This window comes from Danio rerio, chromosome 2 (genome assembly GCF_052040795.2).
Source record: "Danio rerio strain M-AB ecotype USA chromosome 2, GRCz13ab, whole genome shotgun sequence".
Taxonomy (NCBI): Eukaryota; Metazoa; Chordata; class Actinopteri; order Cypriniformes; family Danionidae; genus Danio; species Danio rerio.
In genome coordinates this window covers 35,092,963-35,116,363 of record NC_141022.1, presented here as the reverse complement: position 1 = coordinate 35,116,363, position 23,401 = coordinate 35,092,963, and the positions used below count along the sequence as shown (strand labels likewise).

The window sequence follows — 23,401 nt, the reverse complement described above, 5'->3', positions numbered from 1 at the left end:
CCAGGATTCTTCCTAGAGCTGGACGGACATCTAAGCTGAGTGATCGAGGAAGGAAGGCCTTAGTCAGGGAGACTATCAATAACACAATCGTTACTCTGTCTGAGCTCCAGTGTTCTTCTATGGAGAGAGGAGAAGCTTACAGAAGGACAACCATCTGTGCAGCAATTGACCAATCAGGCCCGTATGGTAGTGTCGCCAGATGGAAGCCACTCCACGCCTGGAATTTGCCAAAAGGCATCTGAATGATTCTCAGACCATAAGAAACTAAATTCTCTGGTGTGATGAGACTAAAATTGAACTCTTTGGAGTGAATGCCAGACGTTACATTTGGAGAAAACCAGGCACCGCTCATCACCAGGCTAATGCCATCCCTACAGTGAAGCATGGTGGTGCAGCATTATGCTGTGGGAATGTTTTTTAGCAAAATAACCAGGAAAACTAGTCAGGATAGAGGTAAAGATGAATGCAGCAATGTACAGAGACATCCTGAATGAAAACCTGCTTCAGAGTGCTCTTGACCTCAGACTGGGGAGACGGTTCATCCTCCAACAGGACAATAACCCAAAGCACACCGCCAGAGGTTTAGATTTTTTATTTTAAAAACTTTACAACATTAAAAAAAAAAAAATTCACATTGTCATTATGGGTTACTGTGAGTAGAATTTTGAGGAAATAAATAAATTTAATCAATTTTGAAAAAAGGCTGTTACATAAAAAATGTGGATAAAGTGAAGCGCTATACTTTCCGCATGCACTGTATATACACACACACACATTCACAAAGGAAAGCTTTTTAAAATAATGTACTGCTGTTTGCTGTGTTGTTGCATTTAAATGAATTTGACTTTGACTAATGTCTGGCCCCTAAAGGAGTTATTCCTGACAATGATTTCCAAACCAGATGTTGTGTGCACTTTAAAATCACCCGATAGTCATATATTATCTACAGTCCTAAAACTGTCCGTTTTAAGTTGGCTAATAGACTGAAGGTAACCTTTTGCCAAAATGAGACATGCCCTAGTTACATGAACAGTTTTAACTACTTTAATCTCTCTGGGTGACATACTTACAGAACACGATGACAGTTTCTTTGTAGTAAACTTCAAATGAGAAAGTGCACTTATGCAAGCAGACCTGCTGGGAAAAAATAACATCAACATCAGATGGGGTGACTTCAGTATATTTATACATTTGAGTGTTTCTGTTCACATAAACGATGGGATTTTTTCTTCGCTAAATTTAAAGTTCAGTTTTACTACGACGAATTGTGCTCATGAAGGAAGGAGAAAAAAGGAAGATTGTCAGCGTATAAGATATACACAAGATCCTCATGCAGGCTCTAAAGCATATACTGCGAAAAGCTTGACAACCCATGAGAAACATTTTCAACCTCTGGTTCAGATGGAGTTGTCTCTTACGGTTTTGGATATTCTCTAAGATTTAATTTAAGATAAAGTTGTAGTTTTGTTGCTCCTGTAGAATCTATAAAAGGTTGAATCACTGCAACACATGTTATTCTCTTATTGAATCAGCGGACTGTGATTGATATTGGGAAAAAAAATCAGGCTGAGAAAATCATTTCCTACTTTTATTCTTGTTAGATTAAGAGTCCCTAAATTAATTTTCCTACCATTTAATATCTTCAATAAGCTTTATTCTATAACATACAGAAATTAATTTTGATAGTCATTGGATTTTTATTTTAGCATTTTTAAATGTATTTGTGCAAACTCAATACTGAATGTCTTTTTTAACCAATGTTAATTCAGCCTGCATGTTTGCTTTTTATTTTTTATTAGTTTTATTAGTTATTCCTTTTGTTTTTTTATTAGTTGACATTTTTGAATATATGTGATAAAAGTGAATATATAAATGTGGTTTATATATAAACATTTTCAAACAATATATTATTGAATGTACATAGTACTATATTTATAGTCATACAGTTATGCACATTTAATATATTGTTTAATAATGTTTTGTGATGGAAAATAAAATTAGACTATTCTATAAAAGATCAAACTGATGATTATAGAAGACAGGCAGCTTTTCATAGCCTATAGGTTAATTAGGATAACAAAAATGTGCAGTAGGTTTTCTTTTCAAACTGCTCTCATTGCATGTCAAGGAGCTCTTTATTAAGTTCTTCATACACAACTACTTAAAAACTTTAACTGCTTTCCCTAAATGAGTTAATTGAGCAGCTTTTAAATAACTTAGAAAAACACATTATCTTGAATCTATTCTATAGCACTGATACATTGTTGTTTTGTTACTGCAAGTAATTTTTAGGACAGCTCATGCAGTACATGTAATTTAGTCTAGGACTAGCCTTAAGCCTTGTCTCTAAAACAGAGCATAGATGTTTGCACAATACATAATTAAAATGGTTCATCCCATGTGAAAAAAATACCATAGAACACTTTAGGATTCACCATGGTAATTGTTATTAGTGTTATTGTAGAATACTGTAAATTACAGTACCCTATTTACTATTTGCATTCATAAAGTATTGAGGATATGAATTGATAAACTCCAGTAAATACTGAGTACACTTTAAAAATTACTACAGTAAACAAGTAGACTATGGTATACTGTATTGTATCATAGGCCTAATATTTAGTTAGTTATAGTATTTGTACGTTATCAATGTAGTACTGTACTGTGCTGGTAATATTTTAGTTATACAATATTTTTACTTGCAGGAACAGTGTAGTTGTTTACAATTGATCATTTGAGCTAACATTCAGGACAAATTAGGTTGACTTGACTGCCTTGGCACTAACAGTTAACACTACTCCCAAAACATGGTTTTAAAGGTTAAAATAGCCTACCCATATATTTCCCTATTACACAGTAAAAACTTCAAAGAACAAAAATTACTATTAATGTTTGTTACTAAAAATTACTATTAATTGTTTGTTTCACTATAGTAGATCCAAAAGACGAGGAGCAGAATTACCACACAGTACCACATTATTGCAATTTACTGGTATATTTCCATATAGAAATCTGATCTACGGAAATAAACAAATTACATATATGGCTTATGTAGCCTAAAACTTTATATTTGGATTTTACATGTAAAAAATATGTTATAACATATTTACATATTTTCAAAACAGATATGCTGTATATATATTTAAAAATATTGGGAAAAGGGTAATTTATAGGCTATATTTTTCACCATTGGAATCATATGTGTGCCATATTTGTTCAATACATTAGCTGTAATTGTGTATATACGGCCATATATTGTATGAACACATTAATAAAATTATAGCTAATGTATGTGAACATATGGCATTACTGCACATATGTAGTATATGTGAATATTTGTAATAATAATGGTTGAAAAAATATGTAAACTGATATTTTTGCAATATTTTGTAATACATGTAATTTCAATGTAGCAATTTCCATAGGTTCCACATATTTCAATGAAAGAGTTAATATTAAAAAAAACACTACAGCATTTACCAAAGAAAATGTACTATATAAAACGTATCTTCTCTAAAATACTATATGCTATGGGATGATTATTTCACTGTTGGTATAAAAAATGTTTTAAACATGTCTACAAACTTTTTTTCCGCGCTTGTTTTTAACGTAGCCTAACGCCATATTAACTTTGTGCGATGCTTCCGGTGTCTTTGCTAGCAGTTAGCTTTTTTAGCTCTTTAAAAAAAGCTTCTTGATATTACAACTGGTTTATCACCCCAATAGTAAACGAATCGATATATTATACTGTATATTGACACTGTATTGTTCTGTAGTAGGCTACTGAATCGCAAGTAGTTCGTCTGTTTTAATAAAAAGGATCATCCGCTATTACATAAGAACTTAAGGAAATACCGCGTGGCAAATGTCTGCAGGTGTAGTTGTGTATGAATGGATGCAGTAGGGTTGGTGAAGCGGCCAGCAGATGCTGTCACATGATCCAGAGAGGCTGAAGATGTGAGAGATCCAGAAGCACAGCGCTCTGACTCTGCACTCGCGCTCCGGCTCGTCTGATGCTCGCACTCTCTGATTGGTGAGTAGCTGCTGGATTTCTCCATTCTTTCATCCTTGTCAGTTGTTGAAATGTGACTAATTTTGCTATTTGGTTTCACCGAGGTAATAATTTAACGAGGATGTTATTATTTTCTTATTTAGAAAGAGCACTACTTTTTATTCCGTATAACATAGCATGAATTTAACGTCGAGTTTATTTCATAATTATTCATTTTAGGAGCTGCATTCATAATTATTTTAATACATGCATAAATAATGACTCTTGAATTGGTTCCAAAGTTATTTGCTGCTCTCACATGTTTATTTGTTTATTCTATTATGCTTAAATGATTTAACCCTTATGTTTAACAACATATCCTATAATTTCTAAAATATCAACCTCTACCAAGTGGTAGATATGTCGGTTTATGGTAAAAGTACCAAAATGAATGCATGTTCTATGAAAATGTTATCAAAATAAAACTTTTCTGACTTCTAAATTATCTTTATTTTTTGAAGTATGCCATAAAATAATTCAGATTCTCATTTAACATGTTTTGTTGCTGTTTTTTTTTTTTTTTTTTTTTACAATAAAATCATAATCAAGTGTAGAAGTGCCACAGGATTATGTTTCTTTGATTTTTTTTTTGTAAACCAACAATGCTGTGTGTGTAAACCACTATTTAAAAGAATCAAAAAATGGTCAACCATTTGGTAGAGCAGGCAGTTAAGGAGTTTAAGGAATACCATGTTTTTCTGTCTTATGCTAAATAAAAAAAAAAAATGAATAAGTAATTATTAAAAAAAATCTTTAGCTTAGGTATTTAAGAAACAGTTCAGCCATTAACTGAAATGATTCGTAATCCAACCTATATGCAGAAACTCATGTGAAATGATAAACAATACTTGAAAGCATTTTGATTTAAATGAGATTTTAAACATGTTAACTTGCTATGGTTAATGCAGCTAGCAAGATTAGCAGAATTAGACAGACTAATTCAGCTATTTGGATGTTTTGCAAATGTATTAAGGTTTTTTCTTACTAATGCGTTGCATTTCACATTTGTCATTTCATTCATGACATCCATAAATATCTTACTGATGTGTCTTGACATTATTGTAATCATATGAAAATGTTTGTCTTTTCGTAAAGTGTAAAAAAGAAACTTAAAGCTTAAATGTCTGATGAAGTTTGACAAAAAATATATCACGGCATTGTAATAAGATTATTTCATGCTACATCAGCATAATATAAGTTGGCTTTTATATTATCCAGCCAGCTGCAATATTTCTTTCATACCTTTTGTATAATCACACGACCCAAAGCATAATAATCAGTCCTCTACTAGATAAGGTGCTCACAGTCTTCCTACAAAACCATTTTCTTTAATCAATATTGTTCTTGTAGAATGGAGAATGATAGTGCAGAAGATGTGTGTTATTCTGAAAAAAAAGAATGATTTACTATTCAGACTGTGTCAGTCAAGGGACAGGTGGGGGAAGCCAGCCATGAAATATCCTTTCCCCTAGTAAGGCTTATCTCTCATTGGGAATTCTAGTAGGGATGGAAGTATCAACCATACGATACCTGGACAGAATTCCTGAGTCTTCCTCAGAGCTACACTTCCGTTTCATCTGAATACAGATAATGAAGACACGAGTATGTTTTTATTCATGGAAGAATATTCACAACTAAAATAACTCCTATTTAGGACATCCCTTCCAGCAAAGTTTTAGATTGTAGACACCTACGCAGACTGCAGGATTGTTGATTTCTCATTTAATTGAAAATAAAAATGTGAGTGGGAGAAAGACGATTGCATAAACCACACTATTTGACAGCACTTTATTTAGAAACAGCCTATTAGGCTTCACACTGAAACCACTTTGCTGTCTGGTCAGTGTCTAATTGTTTAGAAGTTCATTGTTGATTGAGAACGAAGTGGTAGATGGAGACAGGTCTTACTCAGAATAGCGTTCACCTTCATCCTCAGATCTCATTTTCTTTGGAAATTATTTGAAAGAATTGCAGTAATTGACTGATTAGAGTCAGAATATCTTGTTAATCTTATCAAATATAAATTGAGCTTTGTATGTTTTAAGAAATGCATAATTCATTCATTTTTCTTTCACTTAGCCCTTTATTTATCAGGGGTCACCACAGCGGAATGAACTGCCTGCATAATTTAAAATTAAGCAAAAACAATAAATAGACAATCAGACAGACTAGGTTCCAGAATAGTGGAGATGACAAGGATGCCACAGAAGAACCACTTTTTCCCTCAATGTTCCAAAATGATCTTTTAGTCAATGGTGTTTAACAGAACCATTTTCTTCTTAGTGTAAAGAACATTTCAAGATCGAATGTGTCTTTTTTAACTAGATATTTTGTATTTTACTATAGATATTTTGTAGAATGGAAAGGTTTTATGTTTAACAGAATTATAAATGTCAGTTAGGAGTGAACAATTTTTGATTCCCCAAAAGAAACTTTTAATGAACAGCGTGTAAAAGAACCATCCATTTTGTTGTACGAAATTATAATGATCTAAAGATATATTCAAATATTTTGTAGATGGATGGATGGATGGATGGATGGATGGATGGATGGACAGACAGACAGACAGACAGACAGACAGACAGACAGACAGACAGACAGATATAGATAGATAGATAGATAGACAGACAGACAGACAGACAGACAGACAGACAGACAAACAGATAGATAGATAGATAGATAGATAGATAGATAGATAGATAGATAGATAGATAGATAGATAGATAGATAGATAGATAGATAGATAGATAGATAGATAGATGGTAGATAGATAGATAGATTGATTGTAAAAATTTTGACCTTAAATTCACAGTAATTTACTGGCTAATATTTGCATTACTTTTACAGTAAAATACTGTATGCAAATTCACATCAAATTACTGTGAGGTAGTTCACAGTAACTATGATTTTGTTGCATTAAATTAATGTGAAACAACCATACAACCATATAGTGTTACTTCACAGTAGATAGTAAAGTTTATTACTGTGATTTCACAGTATCTTGTAGAATTAACTATATTAAACTATATTTTACTACTAGCTTTCCTCGGCTAGTAGTTCTGACATTTACCCTGACTTTTACATAATTTTGGGTGTTTAACAGTGTTTGGTTTTATGAGTCATTTACTTTTGTTCCAGTTTATTACATTTTTGGCTGAGCACAAAGTTATGTTTATTAAAAAATATTTCATGTTTCCATGTTACTTGTAAAATTGCAGTGCACCCAAAAATGAAAATTTACTATGACATTCATGTTGTTCCAAAACAGGATGGTTTTCTTTCAAATTATTTTTAAAGAATCTTAACCATAACTAAATCTTTTTGGGGGGCTGCAATAACCTTCTGTTATTTCTAAATATCAAAGAGTGCCAATAGCATAGAAGTTCATTTCTATTAATGTCTATGTTGAATAAGAAAAAAATGAGTTTGAATTCCTAAAACAAACATGCAAAAGTTATAGCCCTTTTTACAGCAATTTGCTGTAATCGTGCTAATTTGATTAATGTCACTATAAAATTTGGAATACAACACATTACTGTGAATTTTTACAGTTAAATCCTGTAAAGTGATACTTACGTAATTTACTGTGAAAAATAACAGTAACACGTCTGGAATGTCATGTCAAATCTGAAATTTTTTACAGAGGATAGATAGATTGATTGATTGATTAATTCACATTTTCATAATATTCAGTGTTGTGAATATTCCGTAGGCTCAATTGTTGCAATGACATGAAAATGACCCCAGGAGACGTTTTGGGTCTATTTCAGTACTCTGGGGGGTGTCATTCTCACTCTTCATGTAAAAGTGAACGACTTTCAACCTTGAATTGACCCCATATTGTCTGTTGCAAGCGATGCACTTGTCACGTCAACTGTAGCTCATTGTGTTACTGGCTAATTAGTCAGTGCTCTAGTGACCCATTTACACATGCCTGGTTGAATTTACTCTATATTTGGGATCACTAATCAGAGGGAGTTTCTGTGTAGAGAAGAATAAGTCATGAAGGAATGTTAATGCCAGAAGGAAGGTTTTGCAAGAATGTGATGGCACTATTTATTTATTTATTTTTTAAAAAGAGTGCTTTGATATTGTTTTTTTTATGCTGTTTTGATGTGGAGGTGAATGTTCAGTGTATGTGAGAAGTGCTGTGGATTGGTTAGGGTTGAGATATTTTCTCGCATAGTTTATTATTTTTTTTTCATGAATTTCTGTCCAGTGCCTTAGAAACTGTCATCTCAACAAGCACAACATCTGGAACAGCTACTGTATATATATAAAACAGTAAAATAAATAATTTGAAATAGGTCATATTAGGAATATCGTTTTCCAGGCATAGCGAGGAATGGTTTCAGCAGTGCAAAATATCAGCTGTCGTTTCAGTATTTTCCCATAAATCACGATTTTCAATGTTTTTATTAAATTGATCTAATGTTATTCACCTCAATTGAAAAATATTACACCAATATATTATAATGTTGATATATTTTTCTCATGCAAGTATGAAAATGTTTGTTGTAACTCTAGAAACACCAAATCATTGAACTAGGAAATAAGGAAAATATTTGTTTATACTTCATACATGGAACAGTTTTTGAATATGTTTCAGTTGGATTTTTGATCAACATTTTCTTTAAAGTTAGCCTATACTTAATGTTCAGTACACATTCAAAACATTCTTACAATATCTGCATAATGATAATGGAATGTTTCTTTTCGTTGAAGTAGAGAAGCAATCTTAGAACATATTTTTGTTAGCTGTGATAAATTAGCTAATTACAAAGGCTACTGACCAAATAAATAAATTATTATGTGGAAATTAAATATTGATTTGAGTCATCTTATACACTCAGACTACCATTAATATGAACATTATGACAATAATATGACACCATTAATATGAAGCCATCATTGGTCATGTACAAGATTATAAATTAAACCAAACAATAGTTTTTAACTGACAGTTAAAGGAGGCTCGGATGCAAAAAAAATATTAACAGTGGATGCAACTTTGACCTAGTAATGTATTTTATAAATAAATAACAAATTGTAGAGATAACCAAACGTATTGTGAGTTTTAACTTATTTAAACTGTTTACACATTGTTAGAAAAAATACATAAAATGTACAATAAAAAAATAATTTACAGTAAAAAACATAGTACAAACCATAAAATAAATATATTTTATTAATTTCCAATGTTAATACACCAGTGTTTTGAAGTACTAACATCTACACATCATATAATTTGTTACACAAACATAGGGTTATGTAAAAAAGCATGAAATGTGAAATGTCATCTGGGGATTTCAGGGAAAAGTCAATTTACGGTTATTCACTATATAAATAGATATATTGCATGGGTGGGTGTGTCTGTTTACCTTTTTGTGGTAGGGTGGATTCTGATCAGCTGACCTAATAAGAGGGTTCCAACTGATGCCTTTTTTGTGGGCTATATAAACAATCTGTGTTTTACTGCTGGTTACCAGTCAATTTTCATGTTCCTGTGTAAGCAGGGGTGCCACTAAAGTTAGAGAGTAAAGTTACAGGGGTGCCTCTAAAGTTTTTTTTTTAAGATTTAAAGGGCCTATGCAGTTTTGGGGCCCCCAGAGATATTTTAAGGGGCCCAACTATCACCCCCATCCCCCCAACCCCTGTACTGACTTTCGTCTGCGACAACAAACCAAACCCAACCTTGTATGCGACAACTCAAGCCCCCCAGCTGGCTAGTGGCACCCGTGTGAGAGTAATGTTCAGGTTTTCTTTAGATCGTTGAATGACGTGTTTGCTTGGACCTGTGGAAGCTCCCTGTTTCTGGACATTGTCCTCTATTCTCTCTATTCTTTTTGAACACTTTAAAACTTATATTCACTATTGTACTTCATCAAAATGTCCTCTACTCACAGTTGGATTTTCACTGGTGCTATCATGACATATGCATATAATATACATATATATAAACTCCAAAAGAAATGTTGTTATCTTGTTCAAACTACTTAATTAAAATGAGCTGAAACAACACAATTATATTGTGTGTGTGTGTGTGTGTATATATATATATATATATATATATATATATATATATATATATATATATGTGTGTGTGTGTGTGTGTGTGTGTGTGTGTGTGTGTGTGTGTTAACCAGATAACAGATTTTTACTGTAGCATGTTTACCATTTTGTTTACTGTTTAATGTTTAACCAATGTTTACCATTAAAGTCGTGGCATTCATTTTTTACAGTGCAGTAGTAAGAGGATCTAATGCTGACAGAGAAAAGAAATAAGATTATTAGATTTTTCCATTCATCTTCTTTCAGCCCTGACCAGTAAATCTAGCAGGAGTGTGAAGTGCTGTACAGTGCGGGGAGCAGCGAGTGTTTGAATGGGGAACTTGTAATAGAATAACACACTGTGCACAGGCTCAGTGGAGCTGCTGAAGTGATGGAGTTTGAAAGGGAATAGAAATGTCATGTCCAGTCACAATGCCGGAGCTCTGCCATGCCTGTCAACCTGAGAGAATGAGGTGAGGTTATTGTTAACACAGGGAAGCGAAAGGTTTTCATGCACCAGTGATTGAGGAGAAATGACGGTATGTGTTGAGAGTAGGATGCTGGTGTTGCTGAGGATCAGTCAGAGGGTTTGACTCTCTGTCTTGCAGATGAAATGGATTCGCTGTCGCTCTGCTGGTTTTCGGTTATTTTGTTTCTGCTGTGTTTGAATAAGAAATTGCTGGAAGTTATGATATTCCTTCTAAACAAATTACATGTCTTACTTGAAATAGATGGGCATTTTTCTTTAAAGTACGTGTGAAATCAAAATGTACAATTATTATTTTGCTAGGACACATTGTTATTCTTTCATTAAATTTTTTAAATGTAAGTGGTTGCAAACATTTAATGTGGTCTGAAATTAAAGTTGAACAATACTCAGTTTAATTAGTTTGTTTTAATTTAGCCCATATAAATAGTTTGCAACCACTTACCATAAAATAAATGAGTTAATTCAATAATTTTTATTTATTTTTTTAGTGCAGGTGAACAATTATGTGTGTTAACCAGGTAACAGAGTTTTACAGTAGCATGTTTACCATTTTGTTTACTGCAGCATGTTTAACCAATGTTCAGTCAGAGGGTTTGACTCAGCTGTTTCAGCAGGGTGTTTTCACACCTCTATTTTGGAAAAAGTCTGGAATATGGGCGTGTCCAGCTCTGTTTAAGGGGGAGTGTCGGAGGAGGGAAAGAGTTAAGGTCCATACAAATTTGCATAAAAATGGGAGTGTCGCTTTGGGCACATGCTGATTTTCACAGAGGCAAAACAAACACACAGACGCAGGGGAGAAAGATAGTGACTGTGTTTACATGGATATCTTAAATAGTGGACTTTAACTGCAGTTTGTCTCTTTCATTCAGGAATTATATTCATGCCCCTCGTGACAAACAAGATATTGATTTACGGAACTGCTGGAATCGTGTATTTTTCATGTAATGTTTGTTACCGCACGGCGAATGAGAGAAAAAACCCTCCTCATTTCTCGGTAACTTAGATGCACTCGGCAGGTAGCATCAGAAAGCTGTGTGTGTTATTCCTGTCACAAAATGTTACGAAAATCCTACACGATGGTAAGTTTGGTTTACATGTTTACACTCGGAGAGCAGCATTTACAGTGGATTTTTCAGTCCATAATATTGTAGTGATATAACGTACGGTAAACTGTAATAACATAGAAATCATTTGACTAAGGTCCGTCTTTAAACACTGAAAGAGTACTGCTGACGATACAAACTAACTTTGCCTCTGAATAAACAAAGACAACTGATCGCTCACTTACCAAATCTGTAGAGCAGGACAATCAACACCAACTGGAGCCACGTCTTTATTAAAAGGAGACGAGCAACAAATCCGGATTTCACTGTTTCCAGATGAGAAAAGCTCACAAGTAAAAAAATGTTTCTTAGACACGTATTTCTGTCGCATATCGTGTGCACTGATCCACACGTGAGTCCAGCTGCGCTCTCATAGAGGGAAAATGAAAACAAAACCTTTACTGCAGCAAATTATAAAAGCAATACTGACGACCCGTATATCCAAACAATTCTTGTTCTCCCACTTGTTTTGGCAACACAATATGTCATCTCTCTGCTGTCTGAACTTAACAGTCTTCGAAGCTGTCATGCATATTAATGAAGTTGCACCGCATACACAATAGAGCGCGCTGATTGGTTTGGACCAAGTCTTTCTCGTGAATGAATGCAGCACACTTAAAGACGTAACAAGGTACTCCCAGGTACAGACGCTATGATCTCTAGGCTGTTACACAGCTTCAAAAATTAGTTTTAAACCGGAAGTATGATTTTGCTCAAAATAACGCAAAAACAACCAATTTTTACTTTTTAGTGAAATATATGTGTCCTAAGTGTTTTTAGCAGCGTGGGACAAATATACGACTGTCAACAGCTCAAAAAATGTGTTTTGGTGTTTAAGCAATATTGGTTTCCCGTAAAGCTGCCTTTCCACTGCAACACAACATTCTAACACGACTGTCGGAATACGCCCCCTTGTGGCAGTCACACAGAATTTTCAGTTTTGTAGTGCAGCATGGAAGAGAAGCTGATTCTCCTGGTGTGTGTAATAAAGGAGTGCAAAAAAGCTTTTATTCTCCATGCATTCACCGTAGTTGAATGAGTGAATGAATGAATGAATGAATACTTGAAACTCATTGACCGCAAAATATTTTGGAGAGAATGTGGAGACAACATAAAAATACATATTTTTATTTCTTTATTACTTACATTTATGAATAGAAATGTTTAAAAAAATAAATAAATATATATATAATGTTACTTTTTCTGCTTAAAAAAATAAGCAAAAAATATATATATTTCTTATGTCGCATGCATGGACCTGCTTGGACAACACTAAAATATATCACATCCTTTCGGCCGGTCGCATACGGTTTAGTCACAGGAGTTCAAATATTTCAGCGGGTCTAATTTTGTATATAGAGATGACCTGAACTCCACGCAGCTCCCAGACTACTCTCCATTGGAAATGTATGCCTTCCAGTCTGTTGCTTGTTGTTTGTCGTGTGCAGTGGAAAGGTGACTTAAGACTAAATTTACAAGCACTCTGTAAAATAATGGAACTGTAATGTAAAAACAGAGCACAATTGTAATTATTTATTTGCAGCGCGCTTGCAAATTTACTGTCTTACTGTCAACAAAAATAGTACATTTTACATAATTTATTTTTACAGTGTTCATAATAGCAAACGTGGATTCTTCACTTTGACAGTTTCATCATGTTGTATGTTTTTAAAAACTGAAGTCACATTTTTTTTTTTTTAATTTGTAAAGAATATTTTAAAAATCTGAAAAACCCTTTTACACCATACAGAACCTTCTGTTTAAAGAAGATTATCTATTTATCATGTTACGGCCAGTTTCTAATTAGATTTTCCGAGCAATTACATGTTTTAGCACTTAGGAACTCTATGTGATTTTATCAGATATGTTGCCTAAAACCAGCGTTGATTATATTTATATTTTAATGCATGCAGGAAAATGCAGGTGGGAATCCTGACCTGACGAAACACTTTGTTATCACTTGCAGCGAAAGTCAGGAGAAGCCTTTTATCTAAAGCTTTTTCTGCATTGTGAACTTCACACGTCTCCGCATTCTCACACTCTGTAGTGCTTCTCACAGCTCATCCCGACTGGTGTCTTCTTTGGTGTCAACCCACTTGCAGACAGATGTACAGTCTCTGTACACATGAAAAGGGTCTGATGGGATCATCTTTTAAGTGATCTTCTTTTATTTTGGTCTATTTATAGTCACTGCAGAATGTTGGCACTGGTGAGCAAGATGTGAAAATGCGCACAAAGACAGTTACAATCCAGCTGGCCGTTTATATATTTGTGTTTTCAGGAGGAGGACGTGAATAGGTGGAGTATCTGAAAATAACTTTTTTTCCTGATCATAAACTTTTATGTCTGTTTCCATGGAGATGAGTTTGGAAATGGGCAGGTAATGAATGAGTCAGTAGCTCTTTAAACCCCAGTGAACAACTCATTAATCAGGAACTCTTTGTCAGTCAGTAAAATTCAGTAGCACTAAATTATAGGTTGTAATATAAACTGCCTCCACAAACAATCTACTGGCTCATTAATTAATACATTTTTGGAGGAGGGTCCATTATTTTACGTCTTTCCATTACTGTATTTCAATAAACACTGTGTACACAGAGCAATATTCTGTTCGTATTACGTAGACATGGTGGCACTGTGGCTCAGTGGTTAGCTCTGTCACCTCACAGCAAGACTGGATTGAGTCCTGGTTAGGCCAACTGGTATTTCTGTGTGGAGTTTACGTTCTCACCATGTTCATGTGTGTTTCCTCTGGTTGCTCCAGTTTGCCTCACAGTCCAAAGCCATATGCTATAGGTGAATTGGGTAAACAAAATTGGTAGTGTATGTGTGTATAGGCAACGCAGTGGCGCAGTAGGTAGTGCTGTTGCCTTACAGCAAGAAGGTTGCTGGTTCGAGCCTCAGCTGGGTCAGTTGGCGTTTCTGTGTGGTGTTTGTATGTTCTTCCTGTGTTCGCGTGGGTTTCCTCCGGGTGCTCTGGTTGCCCACGCAGGCCAAAGACATGCTGTGAGAAACAAAAGCCATTTTTAAAATAGAAATTTAGGTGTTGGTTAGGACAAAAACTCCTTTTAGTATGTAAAATATTTTGTGTGCTGTTGCTTTTAGTTAAAACAGTCCAAATCAGCCTTACATTTTTCTTTAGCTTGGAGAGTCTGGCACACTCACATCAATCTGGTAACCATGGGTCCATTCTTCGTACGTGGATTACTCAATTAGCTGGATATGGTTATTGACGATTTGACATGATCCAGGATCGTTTAGTTCTTCAAAACTCATCTGAGACTTGTTGTCATAGAAACAGTTCCGGTAGCTCAAACCTGCTGGGGAGCAGGTTTGTTTCATATAAACAGGATTAGATCGGGTCAGTTCAAGCTAAGATAATACTGAAAGTATGTACCAAATGCTGATATTATATACAATTGGGAAAATAGTAAATATATATATTTTAAGTATATGTATAAAGTAAAAAAAAAAACATATGCAATGTGCACTCCGAAATAAAAGTACCACCTGGTGGTTCAAAGAAAAGAAACTTTTATGAACTTTTTAGATACAAACGCGTACATGCACAATATTCGACTTTTTTTTCCTTTTTTTTAAAAGGCTAATAATTTATACAGTCATGCACGTGTTTTGACAGCTAATATACCGGTGATTTGATGCTTCAAAAGAGTTGCAAGAAAATCTTTGCTAAATGTAGAACTAAATACATTGATATGCATTATGATACATGAAGAGTGCTCTTGACACATGAAAGTGTAAAGCCTGCAGCTCACAACAAATGTGGAAAGTTATTGCGTATCATATTTAACAAACCATTTACTACAAATTTAAGTCATTTTACTCATGTGTCAAGAGTATTCATCACGTATTTCAATGCATATCAATGTATCTAGTTCTACATTTAGAGAAGATTTTGTTTATTATAGTAGCCTAGGCCTACTAAGTTTTTTTTAAACGACGTAAGGAATAACTGTATACATAAATTTTGCATCAAAAAAACATTTTGATATTGGTAAAGGTATCAATCACCATATTAGTGGTCAAAACACATGCTTAACTGCATAAATTATTATCATTTTTTAAAAAGTCGAATATTGTGCATGTATGCGTTTGCATCTAAAAAGATCATATTAATAAATGGTCTTTTTGAACCAGCAGGTGGCAGTCGTTTACTTTTATTTAGGAGTGCATATTGCATAAGTTTATACATATATTTACAAATATATATTTAATATTTTCCCAAGTGTATATAACTACTGTAAGAAACTATTAGCATTCGGTACATACTTTCAGTATTATCTTTGCTTGAACTGACCCAATCTAATCCTGTTTAAATGAAATGAACCTGCTCCTACGCAGGTTTGAGTCACCTGAACTGTTGATTTGGCAACAAGTCTCAGATGAGTTTTAAAGAACGAAACGATCCTGGATTGTGTCAAATTTTCAACATACAAATCCAGCTAACTTAGTAATCTACATACGAAGAATGGACCACTCGACTCAGAGCCGAGTGAAAATGTGTTTTGATCCAGGGGTGCAATACCTAGTTCAACCACTGGGTGTTAAACTTACATACTGCAGAACTGCACTTTTAAAATAACACAGATGTCTTCAGATAATTAACTAATTAAACATTATTAAACTATGTTATTTTTATATTACTTAGGCAAGATTGACTTAATTCCATACATGATAATGAAATGAATATAAAAATACTCATCTTTCCAAAGAAGTAAATTTTTCTTTTTTTACTTTTATGTCTTTATTATTTTCAACACAATAAAAATCAATATGTGACCTTCATTGGCACACTTTTGCCTTTTTTAGCAAGCATTCCAGACATCTATCAGCACTTCCCCAAATTCATATTTAAATTTAGGCATCATTTTATTTATTTACTTGATTATTTCTCTCTCTCCAGATGATCCCATACTGCATCTATAATATTCAGGACTTGTAAATGCCAGTTCAGTCACAAGAATGAAAACACAATGACTAGGTTTACATTTGTTTTGGTGAATTTGACTTTAATATTATTCTCTTGTTTGTGTGTGTGTGTTTCAGGACATCCTGAGAAGGATGACTGGGAAAACTCAAACCAGCAACATAACTAACAAGACAGACCCTCGCTCTTTGAACTCCAGAGTGTTCATTGGAAACCTCAACACTGCCGTGGTCAAGAAAACCGACATCGAGCTCATTTTTGCCAAGTATGGCAAGATCACAGGCTGCTCTGTGCACAAGGGCTTTGCTTTCGTCCAGTATGCCTGCGAGAGAAACGCACGCTCAGCTGTGGCGGGAGAAAACACCAGAGTTCTCGCTGGACAGACACTAGGTGAGTGCAGTTATTTCTGTTTCATTTAGGTAAATGATTGGACCGATAGTTGTTTTGATGACAATAAAGAGGAAGGTAGGGAAAATTTTTAAACAGGGTAAAATGAGAAAAGAAAGGAAGGTAAGGTCTTCAGGGCAGGCACAGAGACAGTTGGTCTTAGGTCATAGTCGTTCCCATGGCTACCTGGTAAATATTCATCATCCTTTATTAAAAATGAAACTCCCGCTGTCACTGTAGCGGCTGTGGCTCCAGATGAACTCCAGTGGGTCTATTGTGCTGGACTGATTTTCCTTAACTTTACTGCTGGACACCAAATTCATATTGACATGAGAGCATCACATAGTTGTGGCAGATTTGTCAGCTTCACATTCATGATGTGAATCTCTCATTCACCACATCTTCCCTAAGGTGCTCTAGCGAATTGAGGTCTATGGTGGAAGTGTGAGAATGGTGAACTCAATGTCAAGAATTTGAGATGAGATGTGCTTTGTGACATGGCAGGTTAATCTTGCTAAAGCAGAAGTCACAAAATGAGTTTCTAGAATAGATACGGCTAGCAACAATAGGCTGCAGTGTTTAAATGATGCTCAGTTGGTACTATCAGAGGCTGAAAGTCTGCCCAAAAAAAACAAGCAATTATACCAATAACTGCCAGAATTGTTGATACATACAGTGCTCATAGTAATTGAGTACATCCCATATTATCCATTTCTCTGTGAATATAGGGAATGTATTTTGGTGCAGTTAAACAAAGAAGATTCTTAAAAGGATATATTTATTTAAATATAATTTTAGTCACCAAACAGATTCAAATATTGAAAGATAATACATTTAATTTAAAAAATAAATAAATTACAACCTACAAAAATTGAACTAAATTTTTCAATTGTTTTGTTTCTCTTGATTTTTCCTCTTTTTAAAATTTGTATTTATTATTTTTCTATAACATATATATTTAGGTGTACTAGTTTTTGGACTGTTATCGTAAGTTATATTGTTAAATAAGCTCTAGATTTGGCTTCAGTACTGACTAATCTAATGTATATGCACAAATAGAATATTGCATAGCTTCCTTTTAAAATATGAATTTAACAGATAGATTTGTGATGGGTGTGCTTATATATGCTGAGCACTGTTTGCCAACTTCTGAACTGACCATCTGAATGTTAAAGCAGAAATCAAGACTCATCAGACCAATCAACTCTTTTCCAATCTTCTTTTGTCCAATGTGTGACCTGACCCTTCACAAAGCCCTGTTTCTCTTCTCTATGCCCAACAAGCTTTCAGTATCAACTATTGTTCTCCCCTATCGATTTGTTCACTTCTTAGAGAAATAGTGAATCGTTTCTGTAAAAATTACATCTGATTTCAGATAGAAGCACACATAAAGGTCTGCAATATGAACACTGGTGGTTGCATGGAGAGACCCCCCTCATGACTGTGAAGCGCTTAAGGTGTATGGCCATACTGTACACAACAAATGCGCTATTTAAAATATACACATATACATTACATTATACAAGTGAGGAATATGTTGAAGATGTGAGCAGAATTTGAAAATGAAATGAAAACAAAATAAAGATTGTACCTGTAGTTCACTGGTTATTATTTCACGTCACATTTCCATAAACTAAACTTACGCTAACTGCCCTGATCCGATAACATAACAGAGTTCAGTCTCAAGTTTTTAGATTTCGAGTCATCCATTTAGTAAGTGACCACACCATTGATTGACAGTGTGTCTCCTTGGAATTATAAAGTTTTGTCTGGCAGATCATTTATTGAAGCATTACTTTTCAAGACATACAATCAAAAAATATATAATTTTGTCTTGTAACAATATGTTAATATTTGGGAAAGTTACATTTTTGCTTTCATTAACATTTGTTTAATGTTTAGGATGGATATTTGTCTTGTTCACATTAAGCATAAATATTTTGTCCAGTGCAGCTGTTAATTTTATGTAATTAATATGGTCATATTTTTTTACATTATATGCTTTATATGAATTATTGAATAATACTTATTGAATTATATGCCCCATGAATTAAATTAAGTATTTGCCCTTCAAGGCTTGATATCGAATTTCAAGATTTTAAAAGAAAAAGACAACGTGCAAATAAGTTTATTAACTTTGAAAAATGTTTCAATGACTATATATACACAAATAAAAATATTTCACATTTAATTTATTACATTTTTCAATAATTAATTTGGGATTTAACATTTATTCATTCATTTTCTTGTCGGCTTAGTTCCTTTATTAATCCTGGGTCGCCACAGCAGAATGAACCGCCAACTTATCCAGCACGTTTTTAAGCAGCGGATGCCCTTCCAGCCACAACCCGTCTCTGGGAAACATCCAAACACACATTCACACACACACTCATACACTATGGACAATTTAGCCTACCCAATTCACCTGTACCGCATGTCTTTGGACTGTGGGGGAAACCGGAGCAACCGGAGGAAACCCACGTGAAGGCAGGGAGAACTTGCAAACTCCACACAGAAACGCCAACTGAGCCGAGGTTTGAACCAGTGACCTTCTTGCTGTGAGGCGACAGCACTACCTACTGCGCCACTGCCTTGCCTGGGATTTAACAATTAATTATTTTACATTTTTAAATGTAACATTTCATCTCAATGCCAAAAAATGCTTCTAAATCATCACATTTAAACACATCTCAATTTTGTGTGGTGTGCCCTTATTTAGTCGACTCTCTTCTGCTTTTAATGGAGCAGTCAGGCAAAATGGCAAAGAAAGCTGATCCTGATTATTCCTCGTTTCCTGCATTAAAAATGCTGATTGAAAAAGAAAAAAAACCTATAGAGCCAAGCTAAATTTCGACTTTGTAGACAAACAAAGACAAAAGTTTTTTTTAAATAAAAAGTCTTAAATTGTTAACAACTTATAAAAAAACATCACACAATGTAAATAAGTTGTCATTTAATAAGAATATGTGGATAACTCAATTTGGACAAAAAAGGTCAGCTAGAACCTTATAATTCTAAGGTGACGAGTTGCTCATCAGAAAGGTACATGAATTATTGTACACACTTCTCTAAATTTCAGGAAAGGTTTTTTTTCTCTGGTTTCACCATTTTTCATGTTAATTGCTGATGTTACTCTACTGCGTCTGATTAGTGTTGACTGTTTTGTATGTCAGGTTAAACGGGCCACAGAATAACGCTGTTATGATTGGTCAGATCACCTGTCAATCAAACTGTCTGTGAAGGGCCGATTGTAGCTTCAGTTTGCTGTTTTTAATTGACAGGATTTTTACCAGTGTGTTTTTTTTTCAGGCTGTGGTTCATCTGCTTCAAGTTTTAACAGGTCTTGCATTAGGATACAGTATGCTCTTCTGGCCATTCTGATGAGATGAAATTTGTCAAGTGTGGTTTTATCCATAATTGGTCCTCTGCTTTTAACCCATCCAAGTACACACACGTTTTTTGAGTTAAGAGTGAGAGCACACACACACAAACAAGCAAACAGTGAGCACCCGGAGCAGTGGGCAGGTATTGCTTCCAGCACCTAGGGGAGCAATTAGGGGTTAGGTGCCTTGGCCACGGACACCTCAGTTGGGTATCAAAGATGGAGAGAGTGTGGTTCATTCACTTTTCCCACCTTCAATTCCTGCTGAATCGAACCAGCAAGCTTTGGGTTACCAGTCCAACTCACTAACCTTTAAGCCACTGCCCCTATCTAGAAAGCACCAGTAGTGAACAGTAGCTATTTTTAATTCACTACTTTACTTAGGATTTTTTAAGTATAGGAAAGTTTCACTTACTTATAGTAATTTTTACTTCCTTCATTTCATGATTCGCTGAACTTACAAACTGATTTAAATGGGATAGTTTTTATTTAAAGACTAAAAATAATGCTAAATTAATATAAATTAGGGCAGCACAGTGGCGCAGTGGGTACCACAATCCCCTCACAGCAAGAAAGTCACTGACTCGAGCCTCGGTTGGGTCAGTTGGCATTACTGTGTGGAGTTTGCATGTTCTCCCGGTGATTACATGGGTTTTCTCTGAGTACTCCAGTTTCCCCCTTAGTCAAAAGATATGCGCTATGGGTAAATTGGGTAGGCTAAATTGGCTGTAGTGTATGTATGTGAATGAGTGTGTGTGGATGTTTCCCAGTGATGGGTTGCAGCTGGAAGGGCATCCGCTGCATAAAACATACGCTGGATAAGTTGGTGGTTCATTCCACTGTGGCAACCCCTAATTAATAAAGGGACTAAACCAAAAAGAAAATTAATGAAAAAATAACAAAAATGTTGTCAGATGCCATCTTTATTTTTTTATTCAACTGAAACGGGAAAGAAGCAAACAGACAGGAATGTGGCATATCAAACACAGAAAAAAAGACATCTGAGGAAGATAGAAAGTGAAGCTAGATTGTTTTCTTATTTAGGGGGAAAAAATCAATGTAGATAGTTTTAGAAATTACTTTTTGAGTCCCCTCATTTTAATAATGTAATACGTTTTAATTCTGATTTTAAATTAAGCAGAACTACTTAAAAACATTAAATACGTGCTTTGCTTTAGAATGGTTCAGAACAAAAAGTTAGTAGGTCTTCATTAGCCTAAGTGTGCTTGGCTGAATTTACAGTGTTATATTGCCCTCTATTGTTCGCAAGAGGATTTACAGGTGAGCTGGCTTAAACTGTAAACTCCAACTGTAAACAAAACACCAGCAATATATATTCACTTAAGTTTGTTTTCAATTATTGCATTTTATTAATTTATTATTATTTATTATTTCTGTGTGCGATGATATTTGTTTGAAGATTAAACGAGATGCAGTGTGCGGCTTCGCAACGCATCTGAATATCGTTTCACTCAGTGAATTTAACTCGTGTCGTCCACTAGATGGCAATGTAAATATACCAAAGACATCTGTGGCACTGCAGAATCAAAGACAACACAGAGAAAAGCTTATTGTGTAGGATTTATTCATAGCTGTTGACCCCATTCAGTTCATGCAGATTGCTTTTACTCAAAAAGTATAACAGAAACTAAAAATACTGGAGTGGAATACTAAAACCCCATAAACAGAATCATCTTGTTTTTTTTTTATCTGAATATTTGAACAACACCTCTATGAATAAACCATACGGTGTCAAACTGTAAAATTTATGTGAGCTTCAAAAGAAATAGGACATTAAGTTTCAATAGCAATTTTAAAACTGTTTTTAACCTTCTTTTTTAAGAATATCATCAGACTGAGCATATATATGTGTGTGTGTGTGTGCGTGTGTGTGTGTGTGCTCTCTTGTTGTCACTGTAATTATTTTTCGGATATCTGAACCCTCTGACAGATATGAAAGCATCACAATGTCTTCAATTTCAGAGTCTGTCTTTAATTCAAAGGAAAAAGCAAATTCCTCCATGAATAGCCTGCAGGCTTATTATGTCAATAACTACCAAGCCTTTCCAAGTGAATGACAGCAGCTGTGGGATGCTGCTCTTTTGATGTATAATATGATCCAAGATCCGTTCAACAGTCTTAGACAAGAGCATAAACTGCAGTGACTGAGTGATCATACATATTTTAGCAATGCATTTATAAATACATATGTAAAAGTTTGTTTTCTTATAAACAGCATTTGACAGAAATATGTAAAAAAAAGCATCTTACACAACTATTTTTTTATAATTTCTTGAATTTTGCAGATCTAATATCTCCTCATTACTAAACTATGTATATATATTTTCCATTACACCCCAATCACTAAATCATTTTTTTTTTTTCAAAAAAAAATCTATTGTTGCACAGTTGTCCACACCCCCGTCATGTGTCAGTGGTACAGTCTGGAATGGTGCATGCCTGTGTGCTGAACTCTGTTCAGTCAGTCTCTCACAGTGACACCACGGTGAAGTGAGTTCAAGAGAAAGGAGTCATTTATTCCACAAAATACAGTATGCACAACCTAATGGACATGTACAGAGGAACTGTGCATAAAGGGAAGCGCCAGAATCACAGATGTGAGTATTTTACAGACTGATAAGATGCACTATGTTTTCTGATTAGTGCTTTTAATACGTTATTTATTACAGAATCAATAAAATGTCATTTTTTATGTGCATAAATATTCAATATCCTTTGCATTAGGGAAAGGGAATGCTTTTAACAAATGTATATGAATTAATATTGTAGTTCTGTTTTTCTTGTTTGATAAAAAAAATTTTAATCGTTTAAAACATTTAGCAAATGAAAGTGAAATTTAAAAACTTGGAAAATTACTTGTAAATAAGATACAGATAACATCTGTTCCAAAGCACTTTCATAAGACTTCAAATATGCAGTTGCTTTCTTAAAATGTTATTTGTATTTAATGAGTAAACTGCAACCTACA

General features: G+C 34.3%; 2 protein-coding genes across 6 annotated transcripts in view; both read left to right on the top strand.

Annotated features, from left to right (window-relative positions):
* lrrcc1 (leucine rich repeat and coiled-coil centrosomal protein 1) overlaps window positions 1–23,401 on the top strand; it is a 280,861-nt gene that overhangs the window by 207,927 nt on the left and 49,533 nt on the right. The gene's annotated exons all lie outside the window — the stretch shown is intronic.
* ralyla (RALY RNA binding protein like a) overlaps window positions 3,985–23,401 on the top strand; it is a 36,245-nt gene continuing 16,828 nt past the window's right edge. For 2 of the 5 annotated variants that reach the window (XM_087241018.2, XM_087241016.2), the window contains exons 1-2: window positions 3,985–4,033; window positions 16,763–17,033. In XM_087241018.2, the coding sequence (XP_087097144.1) occupies window positions 16,778–17,033 (256 nt within the window). In that variant the 5' untranslated portion in view covers window positions 3,985–4,033; window positions 16,763–16,777. Of the gene's footprint in view, window positions 4,034–10,407; window positions 10,576–16,762; window positions 17,034–22,896; window positions 23,031–23,401 lie in introns of those variants that run through there. The other 3 variants (XM_087241021.1, XM_087241019.1, XM_087241017.1) reach the window with 2 other exon arrangements.